At 34.4% G+C, this 15,149-nt stretch overlaps 1 protein-coding gene across 4 annotated transcripts in view; it reads left to right on the top strand.

Moving 5' to 3' along the window:
* LOC110205143 (serine/threonine-protein phosphatase 4 regulatory subunit 1-like) overlaps nucleotides 1-15,149 on the top strand; it is a 65,026-nt gene that overhangs the window by 40,174 nt on the left and 9,703 nt on the right. For 3 of the 4 annotated variants that reach the window (XM_020981452.2, XM_020981450.2, XM_020981453.2), the window contains 9 exons: nucleotides 3,954-4,061; nucleotides 5,028-5,093; nucleotides 5,875-6,033; nucleotides 7,281-7,453; nucleotides 9,141-9,595; nucleotides 11,389-11,585; nucleotides 13,045-13,140; nucleotides 14,187-14,372; nucleotides 14,605-14,766. In XM_020981452.2, the coding sequence (XP_020837111.1) occupies nucleotides 3,954-4,061; nucleotides 5,028-5,093; nucleotides 5,875-6,033; nucleotides 7,281-7,453; nucleotides 9,141-9,595; nucleotides 11,389-11,585; nucleotides 13,045-13,140; nucleotides 14,187-14,372; nucleotides 14,605-14,766 (1,602 nt within the window). The remainder of the gene's footprint in view (nucleotides 1-3,953; nucleotides 4,062-5,027; nucleotides 5,094-5,874; nucleotides 6,034-7,280; nucleotides 7,454-9,140; nucleotides 9,596-11,388; nucleotides 11,586-13,044; nucleotides 13,141-14,186; nucleotides 14,373-14,604; nucleotides 14,767-15,149) is intronic. The other variant, XM_020981451.2, reaches the window with a different exon arrangement.

Below are 15,149 nucleotides of genomic sequence, written 5' to 3'. Positions count from 1 at the left end.
TTTCTTTGGATGTGGACAGCATTTTCCATCACAAGGCCTCTGGAGATGTCTTAGATCTTTGTAATGCTGAGAAGGGTTCAGTTTAACAATATTAGTCATCGCATAACGTGGCTGTTATTGTGTACAAAGTCTTCTTGGTTCTGCTCACTTCATTCAGCATCAGACCATATAAGTCTTTCCATGTTTTTCTGAAGTCAGCCTGTTCATCATTTCTTATAGCACAGTAGTATTCCATTACATTCATATACCATAACTTGCTCAGCCATTCCCCAATTGATGGGCATCCTCTCAATTTCCAATTCTTTGGCACCACAAAAAGCTGCTGTGAATATTTTTGTACATGTGGGTCGTTTTCCCATTTGTATGATCTCTTTGGGATATAGCCCTAGAAGTGCTATTGCTGGATCAAAGGATATGCACATTTTTGTAGCCCTTTGGGCATAGTTCCAAATTGTTCTCCAAAATGGTTGGATCATTTCACAACTCCACCAACAATGTATTAGTGTTCCAATTTTCCCACATCTTCTCCAGCATTTATGGTTTTCCTTTTTTGTCATGTTGGCCAATCTGATAGGTGTGATGTGGTACCTCAGAGTTGTTTTGATTTGCATTTCTCTAATCAATAATGATTTAGAGCATTTTTTCATATGACTATAGATGGCTTTAATTTCTTCATCTGAACTGTCTGTTCATATCCTTTGACAATTTATCAATTGGGGAATGGCTTGTATTCTTATAAATTTGTCTTAATTCTCTATATATTTTAGAAATGAGGCCTTTATCAGAGAGACTGGTTGTAAAAATTCTTTCCCAATTTTCTACCTTCCTTCTAATCTTAGTTGCATTGGCTTTGTTTGTGCAACTTTTCAATTTAATGTAATCAAAATTATCCATTTTGCTTTTCATAATGTTCTCTATCTCTGTTTGGTCATGAATTCTTCTGTTCTCCATAGATCTGATAGGTAAATATTCCTTGTTCTCCCAGTTTACTTATGGTATCAGCCTTTGTATCTAAGTCATGAACCCATTTTGACTTAATTTTGGTATATGGTGTGAGATTTGGGTCTATGCCTAGTTTCTGCCATACTCTTTTCCAGTTTTCCCAGCAGTTTTTTTTCAAAGAGTGGGTTCTTATCCAGAAGCTGGGGTCTTTGGGTTTATCAAATAATAGATTACTATAGTCATTGACTACTGTGTCTTGCATATTTAACCTATTCCACTGATCCACCTCCCAGTTGTTAGCCAGTACCAAGCAGTTTTGATGATTGCTGCTTTATAATACAATTTAGGATCTGGAATTGCTAGGCCACCTTCCCCTGCATTTCTTTTCATTAGTTCCTTTGATATTCTGGACCTTTTGTTTTTCCAAATGAATCTTGTTATTATTTTTTCTAACTCTATAAAATAATTTTTTGGTAGTTTGATTGGTATGGCACTGAATAAGTAAATTAGCTTAGGTAGGATTGTCATTTTTATTATAGTAGCTCGGCCTACCCATGAGCAACTGATGTTTTTCCAATTATTTAGATCTGATTTTATTTGTGTGAAAAGTGTTTTGTAATTGTGTTCATAGAGTTCCTGGGTTTGTTTCGGGAGGTAGACTCCTGAATATTTTACAATGTCTACAGTAAGTTTAAATGAGATTTCTCTTTCTGTCTCTTGCTGTTGAGCTTTGTTGGTAATGTATATAAATGCTGGTGATTTATGTGGGTAGCAAGGCAAACAATATGATACCAATTATACATGTAAAATCGTGTAAAATATATTTCTATATTAGCCATATTTTTTTTTAAAGCAAGAAAAATAAATGAAGTGAGGAAATTATACTTCAATTTGCACTGGGTTCATAATTTCTCTCTTTTTTCATCATGAGTCTTTGGAATTATCTTGAGTCATTGTATTGATCAAAGTAGCTAAGTCTTTTGCAATTGACCATCATTAAAGTATTGGTGCTTTAGCCTTTTATTTTAACTATGTGTGTGTGTTTCCATTTCAAGAGTGTCTTTTGTATAGAATATGTTGTTGGATTTTGGTTTCTAATCCATTCTACTGTTCACTTCCATTTTATGAGTTAGCTCATCCCATTTAAATCACAGTAACAATTACAAACTATGTATTTCCTTCCATCCTGTTTTCTTCTGTTTATCTTGTACCTCCTCAAAAGTCTGCCTCCCTTATCCACTGTACCTTTATCATCCCCACTCCCACCCCCCCATATCTCTTATCCTTTTTCCCTCCTATTTCCCTAGTGGGTAAGATAGATCCTATACCTAACTGAATATGTGTATATATATGTGTGTGTGTATATTTATATATATATATATATATATTTTTTCCCCTCTTTGAACCAATTCAAATAAGAGTAAGTTTCAAGCATTGCCTGCCACACCCATTTTCTCCTGTTATAAAAGTTTTTCATTATATGCCTCTTTTACATGAGAAAATTTTCCCATTCTCTCTGTCCATTTACCCTTCTCCCAGTACATCCCTTTTTCTCACCCCTCCAGTTCTATTTTTGGAGGTTATTCCAACATAATCAACTCATATCCATACCTTCTTTTTAATTTTCCTGATAATGATAAAGTTCTTAGGAGTTACATATATCATATATATTCCCACAAATGAATATAAACAGTTCAACTTTGAGTTGCTTATGATTACTCTTTCATATTTGCCTTTTTATGATTCTCTTGACTCTTACTGTATTTCACCGCATATTCCTCGCACCTATTTTGTTTTATTTTGTTTTTAGAATCTAGAACAAGATAAACAGTTCTCCATAGATAAAGTATAATTGTTCTTGCAGGCAGAAAAGTTGTTTGCATTCTGAAATTTTAATTAATAGTTTTTTTCTCAACAGATTTTCATATAGTTTTCTTGATTTTAAAACTGTTTTTTATGTTCAAGCTAGTTTTTTTAAAATTAGTTTGTGTAGTTACACATTATAGAGAATAATAGGTAGCTCTGATGAAATATGTAAAAAGTCATGTCATAAAAATAGTCCCCAGAGTCCAAATAGTATTTCTTGTCACAAAGCTACTGGATTTCTAATGCTCTTAGTTTTGAGCATGTTGAAACTGCAGGGAAATAAATTTGAGTGAGTATAGCTGAAGAGGAGGGATGAATATGTTTGTTTTTTAGTCTTCTCATTCTTTTTTCTTTGCAAATAAAGAACTTGTGATTTTTAAATAATGCTTTGAGTATACCACCTTTACCAACTTAATATTTTACTTGTATCTTTAGCCAAAAGGTCATAGGATTTAGAGCTAGAAGGAATTGTAGACATTATCTAGTTCAACTCCCTCAGGGAACTGAGGCGGAGAGAAGTTAAGTGACTGCTCCAGCGTCACACAAGTAGTAAGAGAAGCAGAACTTAAAACCAGGTCGTCTCACTCTAAATCCAGTGCTCTTCTGCTATATTATAGCAGCTCTAGACAAGAAAACTTCAGGACAAAAAATATGTGTTCTCTTAAGTTTTAAAAAGGTGAGGGCTGTACTCATTTCTACAGACACTATTCATTTGCTTGATTTTCATGTGAATTTTTTCTATCTTAAGGTGTAAATATATAGTTGTTTAAAAATAAGATGGGGTGTGAAACTAAAAAAAACAAGTTAGGCCTTTTTTTACTTTGTTCAGACATCATGTAGAAAATTGGGAATGTTAAAATACAGTACTAGGTCTGGAGTCAGAAGACAGTAAATCCCTGTTTTGCCACATAACTGCTTGTATGTTCTTGGGCCTGTCACCTGACCTTTCTGGACCTTGGTTTAGACCACATGATCTCTTAGATAACATTCCTTCTAGCTCTAAAAATATTATGATTAAAAAGTAGTTTGGGAAGATCTTTAGTTTTAGTTTGATTCCATAATTTAACTATCATATTTGTAGTGTTCGTGGGTTAGTAGGTATACATTGGTTTTTCAAGTGACTTTTATTTTGTTACTTTTTATAGATAATCTGCAAAATGGCTTCAATGCTAAGCAAAAGCACAGTTGAACGCCTGCTACTTCCTCGATTTTGTGAATTGTGTGGTGATGGGAAGCTTTTCCAAGTTCGGAAGGTTGGAATATGTAGTTTCAAATATAATATATATTAGATTTCAAATTAAAGTATTCTACAATTTCTTGACTAGATAGAAATGATCTGTTTTAAAAACAGATTCATCTTTTAATAGAATGCATAAACTGTGTTTTATTAGTTTTCATTGTAAATTAATAGAAATAGGAAGATACCATTATATGTACATAGATGAGATCATTGTTTGAGGGCAAACTGAAAGCAGTTTGTGAAAAGGGGTTTGAATTAGGTATTATTGCATTCACTAAATCTTATGATGGACCGGAACAGCCTAAGCATAATCTGTTTGTAGATATCTGGAGATCTCTAGTAATCTATTTCTGTGTTCTTAGTCCATAGACTCCTGCTCCATACCTTCTTCAGGAAAACTTTGTCTCTTCTCTGGATCTTGAACCAGTGTCTTCAAATCCATCTCCCTGTCTAATCAGTAGGGCCATTGGATTCACCATGTGTAGGGAACATAAGGGCTATATTTGTTATTATTGATGGCAACGCACATTTATGCATGTGAGACTTGATATGTAGAAAAAAGATTATAATTTTTTTTTTTGTTAAGGCAATTGGGGTTAAGTGACTTGCCCAGGGTCACACAGCTAGTAAGGGTCAAGTGTTTGGTCTGAGGCTGGATTTGAACTCAGGTCCTCCTGACTTCAGGGCCAGTGCTCTATCTACTGCGCCACCTAGCTGCCCCCAAAAGATTATGTTTTTTACAAGTCATCTTATTCTTCCATGTGGTTTTTTTTTTTTGGTGGAGGTAGGAAGTTTTAAATTAGGAACATCTACTGTGTAACTGAGGATACTCATGTTCTCGTTAGCTGACTGACAGAAAAAATATACTCTTATTTATAATTCCTGCTTGCTTGTTTGCAGATTTTTCTTTTAAGGACCAAAGAAAGTACACTTCAACCAGCTAAAAGTAACAGGTACTAATACCTTTTCCCTACCTCAGGTCTGTGCTACAAATTTTGGGGATGTCTGTAATGCTGTTGGACAAGAAGCTACTGAGAAATTTTTGGTATGTGACATTTAAATAAAAGTAATTTCTAATTTAAAATAAATTTTATATTTATGTTGAACTTAATATGGAATGAACATTTAATTTTAAATTCTAAATGGATATTTATCAATTTAAAAAATTAATATTTTCATAAGCATTTGGTTACTGATAAGTAGAATATATGCATCTTGATGGCAAGGACAGTCTTACCTTTGTAATTGTACCCTCAGCATTTAGAATAGTGTCTAATACTGCTTGGTAGCTGATTGAGTCAAAGTAAAAGAAACATCACGTAATAGAATTTAACATTGAGTGAATGGAATCCTTCATATTTCAAATTAATGTTATTTTTTTTCTTTTCTTTTTATCTTGAGAAGCTTATTTGTGTTTTGTTTTAAAGCCAGGGAATAAGCTTGCTGCCCTAACTTTGAATACAATGTATGAAAGTTTTCTTTGTATCAAACATAATTGAATGAAATGTAGCAATGGACAGCATATGAATCCCTGCATAAGTGAGCATCATTTCTATGGTTAAATTTATTTCAGTATGATAGTTAGAAGGCTGAAAAAAAGCTGCTCAACAAATAATCATCATGGATATTTTTACAGGTTTTTTTTTTCTGATAAGCTTAGACAAATTATGACTGAAATTAGTAATGGGAATTTATTCAAAATTATTTTTAATGATATTTTATTGTTTTCTTTGCCATGAATTTTTAATTTAAGAAGCAGAAATAAATGTAAGCAATCTCTTGCAATAAAGTGAGTTTGAGTATTTCTGTTCTGTTTGTTCTGGCAGATCCCAAAGTTTTTTGAACTCTGCTCTGATAGTGTTTGGGGAATGCGGAAAGCTTGTGCTGAATGCTTTATGGCTGTGTCCTACACCACTTCATCTGAAGTTCGAAGAACCAAACTATCTCCTCTCTTTATCAATCTTATCAGTGACCCTTGTAGATGGGTAAGTTAGAGGAACTACAGATTAACATGGTTAAAGCATTATATAAATATTTTACTTATGTCTTTCATGACTAAAAACTAACCAGAAGGTATAGGTCTTCAATTTGGCTTCCAAATTCATGGCTATGACTTTTGTATTTTGGGAAGTTAAACCATACATCTTCTTTCAGCAAAATGTGACACACTCCCACAGAAAAAGACTGTACTTTAATGGTAATGACACTCTTATTGTTGACTTGCTTTTTGCTTGATTTAAAGTTAGCCGTTTGAGTGTAGTAGAAGGAATACTTTGCTACCTTTTAAAAATCTGTAAGCAAATTTCATACTCAGCATAGTGAAGAGCAAGCTTTTCCTCCTTCCAGTTTTTTTTGGTTCATCTCATTCCTAGCAGGACGTACACATGTCCTTGATGAGGATTTGTTATTGTTACTTCTTATTTTGAAAGCAAATAGAAAGAAACAACAGATTATTTCATAGCATTATGCCCTTGAGTGATGTTATGCCTCGGTGTTTCTAGTGCATTCCTTTACCAGTAAAGGAATTTCGGGCATTTTTTAGGCCATAAATGACCTAAAGCCAAAAGGGTTTTTATTCACAGGTAACCATGCGTGCATAGGCAGATACATACACACTCCCTCCCTCTTTGTATGTATCTATATGTATGTGTCCTTCAGTGTTGTGAGTGTGTGTGTGTATGTGCATATATGTGTCTTTCCCTTTCACCATATTTCTCCAAAATGTCCTAATACAATAGATCTGGAGACCTTTAGTTCTAGTCCTGATTCTGCTGTCCATTAAGTGATTTGAGGACGAAACACTTCATTTCCCTGAACCCTGTTTACTCATCTTCTAAATTGTGAGGTTTGGACAAAGTGACCTATAAGGTCCTTTCTTTCTAGCTCTAAGATACTACAAAAATAAATTTCAGAAAGAAATGAAAATATTAATTAAGAACTAATATAACTTTGTTATAAGAAAAGTTTACTGATAGCTGTTATGTTAGAGATCTTGGGAGATGAGGGAATCAAGAATCAAGGCATAAAATTGTTTTGGTTTTTTTTCTTGCACCCAAAGGAATAAGAATTGGACTACTTATTTCACATTGGATGATTTAGGGACCACTTACCCTACCTATATAAAAAATATTAAATTGAATTGAATGAATCTGATAGGATCCCTAAGCAAGGATGTCTAGCATGCAGTAAGGAAGTCACATTTGTTTCATTTTCTCATTTTATCTTGTTTCAGGTACGTCAGGCTGCTTTTCAGTCTCTTGGTCCATTTATTTCTACCTTTGCAAATCCTTCTAGTGCTGGTCTTTATATTCGAGAGGACGGAACGCTAAGTATCCGACCACCAGCACAGGATATAACTCCCATTTCTGGCTCCACGAGCAGTTGTGTCAATATTACATCATCTTGGTAAGCCTGTAGCAAAAAAAACAGCTATCACCTCAGGTTTATTTTCTATGTAAACAGTTAAGATTAGCTGTGACATTATACATAAAATGGATAATTCGAGCTTTAATTATTTAAAGAAGTATATTAATTTTAGTGAGATAGTGTGTCTGGGTGCAAAAAGAGTTGCCCCTGTAGTCAGGAAAACCTATGTTGAAGTCCCACTTCTGGGTTGTGTGACATACATGCTGGTTGTGAGATCCTGGGCAAGTCACTTAGCCTCTTAAGTGTTCCCAGGCAATTTTTTAAGACTTTCAGTTGCATGTTAGGAGCATTGGTAGAGGGAGTTCTTCACTGGGAGCTTGCTACACCAATGAAATCACAAGTCTGGTAATATGTGTGTGTGTGTGTGTGTGTGTGTGTGTGTGTGTGTGTGTGTGTACATAGAAAAGGTTTTAAAACAAGACTACTGTAAGTAACATAGTGATTACATATTTGAAAGTTTACTTGAAATAGTTGTTGAGATGAGAGTTGAAATGATTTAGAAAGATATTGTCCCCTTTACCTTTTAGTTATTGGAAATTATATAGATAATATGAACACAATGTTAAGAGCCCCAAACATCCTGGAACATTGTAATATGTAATATGTATTGTCTTTTGTATACAAAGGTGAAATTTCAAATTAGATAATTTAGCAGGCTGCTTACCTGCTGCTGATGGATTATTACACTTGTGTCTGTTTTGCAAGTCGTGGTGGTGGATTGTTATTGATTTATTCATGATTTTGCATCCTTTACCTCATATTACTATAGGCAGACACTTGTAAGATGACTTACTACCTGGAGTTATAGATAAAGGCTGTGAATGTAAGCTTTATAGAAAAATTAATATATAACTACCTCTCCAGTAATTATTTTAATTATGTCATTATGTCAAAGATCTGTGATTTCATTGGTGAGGGAACTTCCTCCCTCAAGTTGTTATCCATTTGCAACTTACTTAGTAAGTCTTAAGGATTTGCCTGAGGTGCAGAGAGGTTAAAACCATTGCCCATGGTTACCAGTAAGTTTCAAAGGTGGGATTTGTATCTAGGTTTTCCTGTCTGCCGGCATTCTACCCACTCTTCCCTGCCCTCTCTTTCTAATAGGAGTATAGAATGATTGAAATGCAAAGATAATCCAGGATTATTTTAGGCAAAGCTTTCACCCCTATTCTTCTCTAATCTTTTGTACCAAGAGGGCCCTAGCAGCATGACTGACTATTTAGAGTCTCAATTTTTTTTTGTTTGCTTTTAGGCAATTGGGGTTAAGTGACTTGCCCAGGGTCACACAGCTAGTAAGTGTCAAGTGTTTGGTCTGACGCCGGATTTGAACTCAGGTCCTCCTGACTTCAGGGCTGGTGCTCTATCCACTGCGCCACCTAGCTGCCCCTAGAGTCTCAATTTTAATATATATTTTAAATATATTTAATATGCTTAGGGGTGTGTGTGTGTGTGTGTGTGTGTGTGTGTGTGTGTGTGTGTGGGTGTGTGTGTGTGTATCTTCCCCCTCTTCCTAGCCCAAAGAGATCCAGCAGTGGAATGGGGAAGAGAGCTAAGGGAAGTAAGACAGAGGTTTTAGTGGATAGACATTTCAGTGCTACCAGAGCCATATGCTTCACAGAGTGTTAAGTTGTTTGTTTGTTTGTTCCCCCCCCCCCCATTTTCCTAGTTCAGGAAATCCTGAACACATAAAATCAGATCCACTGACTGAAGGAATATCAATTGAAACTAGTAATTTCCTGCATGTTGAAAATTCGCACATAAGTGGAATGGAAAAGAGAATGACCTGCCCTGCTAGTGCTGAAGAAGAGTTGATTCAAAGCTGTCAGAGTGACAGTTGTTATGCAATCAAGGATGCTAATGATAGTCAAGTAAACAACTGCCAGGGCCTGAAGAAAGCTTGTTCAGGAAGTTCTGAGGACTTATTCAATAATTTTCTTTACTGGCGCACGCCTCTCCCAGATATCAGCCAGGATTTAGAACTGCTTCAAACCAAGACTGAACAGCAGGAAGAAGGATGCTGTATACCAGACACTGTGTGTAAGAAATGTGTTGCCAGTAGTGAAATTAAAAAAGTATTGGAAAGTTTGCAGGAACATATGATGAATGATCCAGATGTCCAAGGTATAAGTCAGTAATTGTGATTTTTGTCTATATGGAATGTGTGAGTACATCTTCCTTCTTCATGTGTGAGTGTGAGAGAGAGTGTGTGTGTGTGTGTAGGAGAGGTGAAACTTGCTCAAACTAATTACTGCCTGGAAAGTGTGATGTCTGTGGTATGTATGAGTATGTAAGAGAGTATACATGCATTCAATTCAAAGTCAGTTTTAAGTGTAAAAGCATATATGTTTGACGGTACTACTACAAAGTTTCTAGTTTTAATAGTACATTGATCATTATAAAGAGATGCTTTAAAGAGGAGTTCCTATTGACATAGTAATCTATACCTTACAAAGTACTTTCTTCCCCAACAGTCCTGTGAACTAGGTAGTGCCAGTATTATTGTCCTCTTTACAAGGCCCAGAGACGTTATGACTTGCCCATAGTCAGATAGCTAGTAAATGTCAGAGCTGGAATGTGAACTTTGGTTTCTCTCTGTAAGCCTAATATTTTTTTCAACTATTGCATGCTGATTATTGTGTCCCATTTTATAAATGATGTTTCTATTCATTGTTGGAATTAGGGAATAAATCTTGCAGTCTACATGTTCACTATCAAAACTCTCTCTATTGTCTAAATAATTTAGTATTTGTATTCTTGCTTGGATTAGAGAGATCTGAAAAAAAAAATCCAGCAACTTATTCTTGTGGAAAGAAGAAGGGTTTTTTTGGGGGTGGTTTTAGGGACATATTATGAGAATCCATGTACAGATTTCTTCCTTTCTCTCAAATTTATAAAGGAAATAAACTAAATATAGTATATCACCTCTAACTAAAAGAAATATCATTGAAAAATGTATTTGTTTTGTAAATCTTTGGATCTGTTGAATAAATCTAGAAGAAAACAAGTTCTTTTCATATAACTGTACTTTTAAACAACCATTATGGATAGAGTGCCAGTGTCAGAGCTAGGATGACCTGAATTCAGGTCTTCATCCTAGCTGTGTGACCTGGACAAGTCACTTAGCTTCTCACTGCTCTAGGCAGCTCTTAAAGCTAGAGTTGCAAAGAAGGTGCCAACCTACATGGAGAAGAAGTTTCCTCGTTGAGGAGTTCTCTTTTCTAACAAAACTAGTATCATTACCAGTCCCTATCCCTACACATTTTGACCCAAAAAATTGCATAAAATAAAATTTAAAGAAAACATTCTGTAACTTAGAAGAGTTAGCAAACAGTTTTTTGTGTATGTACAGAAAGTTGTGTGAAATATTTTGATTTTGTTGGATAAAATGTGTGTAGGTAGATAGTCATTATTCTGATCTTACTTGCAAGAATGACAATGGGAGAGTCAGTAAATTTTTTGAGCCTCAGATTCCTCAGTTTTTAAATGGGAATAATAATACATCAGCTATTTTCACAGGGATATTTTAAGAGCAGCATTTTGTCAGTGAGGTGTGACATAAATATGGGTTGTTATATCTTATGGAAAGGGTATTGACATGTCATTTCTGCTTTACCAGAAAGGAAAACTTTAGCACAGAGAAAGAGGCTCAACTACCTGTCCAGGTGATGAGAGTCATGCCTAAAAACCCCGAGTCTGTGTTGTTTAAGCAGCAAACTCACAGCAATAACATAGAGCACTATTGGGCTTTCAAAGGCAGGGAAGGCCTAAAGGGGAGGTAGAGCTCTTCCTTCATTCTTAAGGTCAAATATATGTACATATACATTTCATACTTTTGGTTTTGAGGTAAGATATTTGTTTCTGAAATGCAGAGTCAAATAAAACAACAGTTGCTTAAATCTTTTACTCTATTACAGCTCAGGTTCAGGTGTTATCAGCTGCACTTAGAGCTGCCCAGCTTGACTCCATGAGTGATTCTGAAATTAAAAATGCAGAAAAGTCCCATGAGGAAGTATCCAGTTCAGAGCCTAGCTCTACCACTGAAAATCAGAACACTGTATCTTCTGCATCATCCCAAAATGAGCTGTTGGAGGCCAAGGTAATACAAAGCACAGTGAGTATCTATACTTTCTCTGAATAATAAAGAGAAACCACAAATCTGCATTACATTAATAAATCTCACTTAGGAAAATAGCGAAGTTGTATTTTATTGTTGAGGTCGTTTTTAGGATAGCTCTAAATAATCAATTGTTAGATAACCATGGATGTATTCCAAAACAACAAGAGTTAGAGAGATAAGTTACAAAAAACTGTCCTGAAAGAACTTGGTATTAGGACATGAAGTTGGTTTCTGAGTCAGCTTGTTGGAAAATTTAGGCTCCCTATACTGTTTTAAAAGATTCTTCTAGTTAGTGATAAAATTTTCCCAAGGATGAGTAATTATTATGGGAGTATGATTGCAGAATACTTTTGGGGGGAGAGTTTTTAGAACATGTCTGCAATAGCCTGTATGCTTAATTCTTAACAGGTCACTATTATATATAACATATACTATAAAAGCTATTACATAATATAAATTTTAATTTTCATTCCTAGAGAGAATAATTATTGAATGGAAAATTTTGTTGTGATTGACCTTATTTATCCTAGAAAAAACTAGAACTTAAATGGTTATTTCAAAATATTTCTTTACCTGATAAACCAGTAGGAAACGTTTCAAGAACACTTGGGGATTGAAGTTTCTCATTTTATATTTCAAAATGATGAAGCAGTTCAATTTGTTTACTATCCCCTAAGCACTGTTAGGCTAGAGTTAGGGAAAAAAATAGTCACTGTTCTCTCATGACACTTATATCTTATTCAGGGAAAACAATTTTATGAGTTTCCTTTTAGCATATATGAGCTGCGTTGTCAGGATCTATTATGCTATGAGAGTATGACATTTCAAGTGTGAATAAGAAGTTACTGTTACATTTGAAGGGGAAAGTCATCTGATTTAATGCTGGATCAGAGACCAATATTGCCACTCTGGTTTTTGCTGGTTTTGTTAACATAACAAAGATTTTATATTCAAAATATATGTACATAGGAAGACGTGTGTGTATGTTTATAATAAAAATCAAGCGAACATACTTTTTATCAACTATAACATTTTTAATGAAATTCAGATGTATTCTTTCTGTATCCTCTATCTAGATCAAGGATAGATAACCTTTAGCACTTGCCACTCCCCACTATTATGTAAAGTTAGTTTTGTTTCTCTTCTTCCTTTCCTTGGTCATTCCTGACCATAATTTTTTACCTTAGGCCTCAAATAGTTCTTAAAACCTTTGTGATAAAGACTTCTAGTCCTTTATCTATTTTCATCTAGACCTCTTCACAGTATTAATAACAGTACTCCACTTGTAAATATAACTTCTGAGAAGTGCCATGGGTTATCAAATGATACTCGAGAGCATTAATTTTTTTTAGGGTACTATTGTATGTCATTATTAGAGCTCTGTTAATGGAAAAATAGTTTGAATCCCCCTTTTTTAAAGGCAAATGGGTAACATCCAAGTTCAACTTTTTAGGATTCTGAAAAACGTCTTAATGGAACCAGTGAACATTTGCAAAAAGAGCAGAGATTTGACCCAACCCCATTTGAAGACCATAAATCTAAGTTACAGGTTAGTAAAATAGTATCTATATGTCTTGAGAAGAAAATAAGAGTCTCCATTTAATTTCTTTGGGGTTTTGCCTAAGATGGCTATTATTAAATTTAATATTATTATTCAGTTAACATTCATGACCCATCTTGGTTTATAAACTCAAGTTGCCAACTTTCACTTTTTTATATCTTTTTAAAAAAAGTATTAATAAAGAAAATGACCTGCAGAATCCAGCATAGTGTTTTATTAAGCAAAAAGAATATAACTGAATAAAGATAATTTGATAACATTCTTAAATTTTTATCATGCTTTCGATTCAGACCATTTAAACCTATTTTGACTCACCTGTTGATAACTGACTATCCTACTGAACTGTGATTGGCTACTCTGTCTTCTGGGCCAACTTCTTGAATGAATATATTCCATAATTTATTTTATTTTTGTTGTTGTTCAGTTGTTTTCAGTGGTATCTGACTTTTTGTGACCCATTTGGGGTTTTCTTGGCAGAAGTACTGGAGTGGTTTCCTTCTCCAGCTGATTTTTAAATTAGAGTCATTCAGTTGTTTTGATGTTGGCAAAAATAAAGAGAATATTGTCCCTCTGTGGTGATAACTTGCTATTTAGCAGTACTTATTGATCACTCTTTGTGTGTAGAGTACTGTGTTAAAATCTGAGCATTTAAAAAGAAGATACAAGGCATAGGAGATATACACACACACACACACACACACACACACACACACATATACGTATGAACTGACCTGAATTAATGCTAATCAATTATTGTAGTATACATGTGCTTTTCAGATGTTCTATTAGTTTTAAAATTAGCTAACAGAATCTTGATCCTTCAGCCAAACCAGAATAAATAACATATTTGCTAAGAAATAAATAAAATATCCAGTGTAGGACTTATTGGGCCATTGAAAAATGAAAAATTCCTATGAAATTTCCCTAGGATTGGCCTCACTTCCATATTATGAATTATTTGTGATGTCTGTTACTATAGTTTTAAAATCATTCTGGGACATTCTTTGTCATTTTTTATTCCTCTCATTTTCTAGGATATAATACCTCAGCAATTATTAGACCAGTATTTGTCAATGACTGATCCAGCAAGAGCTCAAACTGTTGACACTGATATAGCCAAACATTGTGCTTACAGTCTCCCTGGAGTAGCTTTAACTTTGGGGCGGCAGAACTGGCACTGCTTGAAAGATACATATGAAACACTGGCATCGGATGTACAGGTAAATGTAGAATTTTCAGAAGAACATGCAGATATCAGCTTCAAGAACACTGCATTTTCAGTTAAAATACTTTATGTAAAGATAAAATTAATGTGAATGTATATATTCTAACAGATTATGCGTTCAAGTAGAAGCTGAGCATTCTATTTAATTTTGTCCCATGAAGGTAATTGAAGTTAGATTTTAGAGTATATTTGGTATTCATTTTATTACTTTTGTTCCCTTTGGATAGTGGAAGGTACGTCGGACACTAGCCTTTTCTATTCATGAGCTAGCTGTAATTCTTGGAGATCAGTTAACAGCAGCTGATTTGGTGCCAATATTTAATGGATTCTTAAAGGATTTAGATGAAGTGCGCATTGGAGTTCTTAAACATCTCTATGATTTTCTAAAGGTAGGAAGAAATGTATTTTTTACTTTGGAAGTTTCTACATAAAATATAAACATTTTATGTCACTAAGCAGTTAAATTTCTTTCTTCTTGCAACTTTCCTAGAAAATTTTAGTACTGATGAAAACCTTAGCGTGCATTTCATGGGTGAGGAAGCTGAGGTACAGAGGGTTAAATAACTTACTTCTGGTCATTGTGTAATGGTATAGCCTGATGTAAAACCCATATCTTCTGGCTCATATATTCCAGTTCTCCTTACTGGTTCTCCTCTTTAAAAAAAAAAGATATTTTCAAAGATAATATTCAAAGATAATTTATTATTTTGAAAATGGACTTGGTAAAAAACATTCTTCTGAATCCAAATTATTAAATAGTCCTTGATGTAAA

The sequence above is a fragment of the Phascolarctos cinereus genome, unplaced genomic scaffold, assembly GCF_003287225.1.
Source record: "Phascolarctos cinereus isolate Bilbo 61053 unplaced genomic scaffold, phaCin_HiC Scaffold_2;HRSCAF=192, whole genome shotgun sequence".
Lineage (NCBI taxonomy): Eukaryota > Metazoa > Chordata > Mammalia > Diprotodontia > Phascolarctidae > Phascolarctos > Phascolarctos cinereus.
The sequence above is the reverse complement of the archived record's forward strand: the minus strand, read 5'-3'. Positions and strand labels throughout refer to the sequence as shown.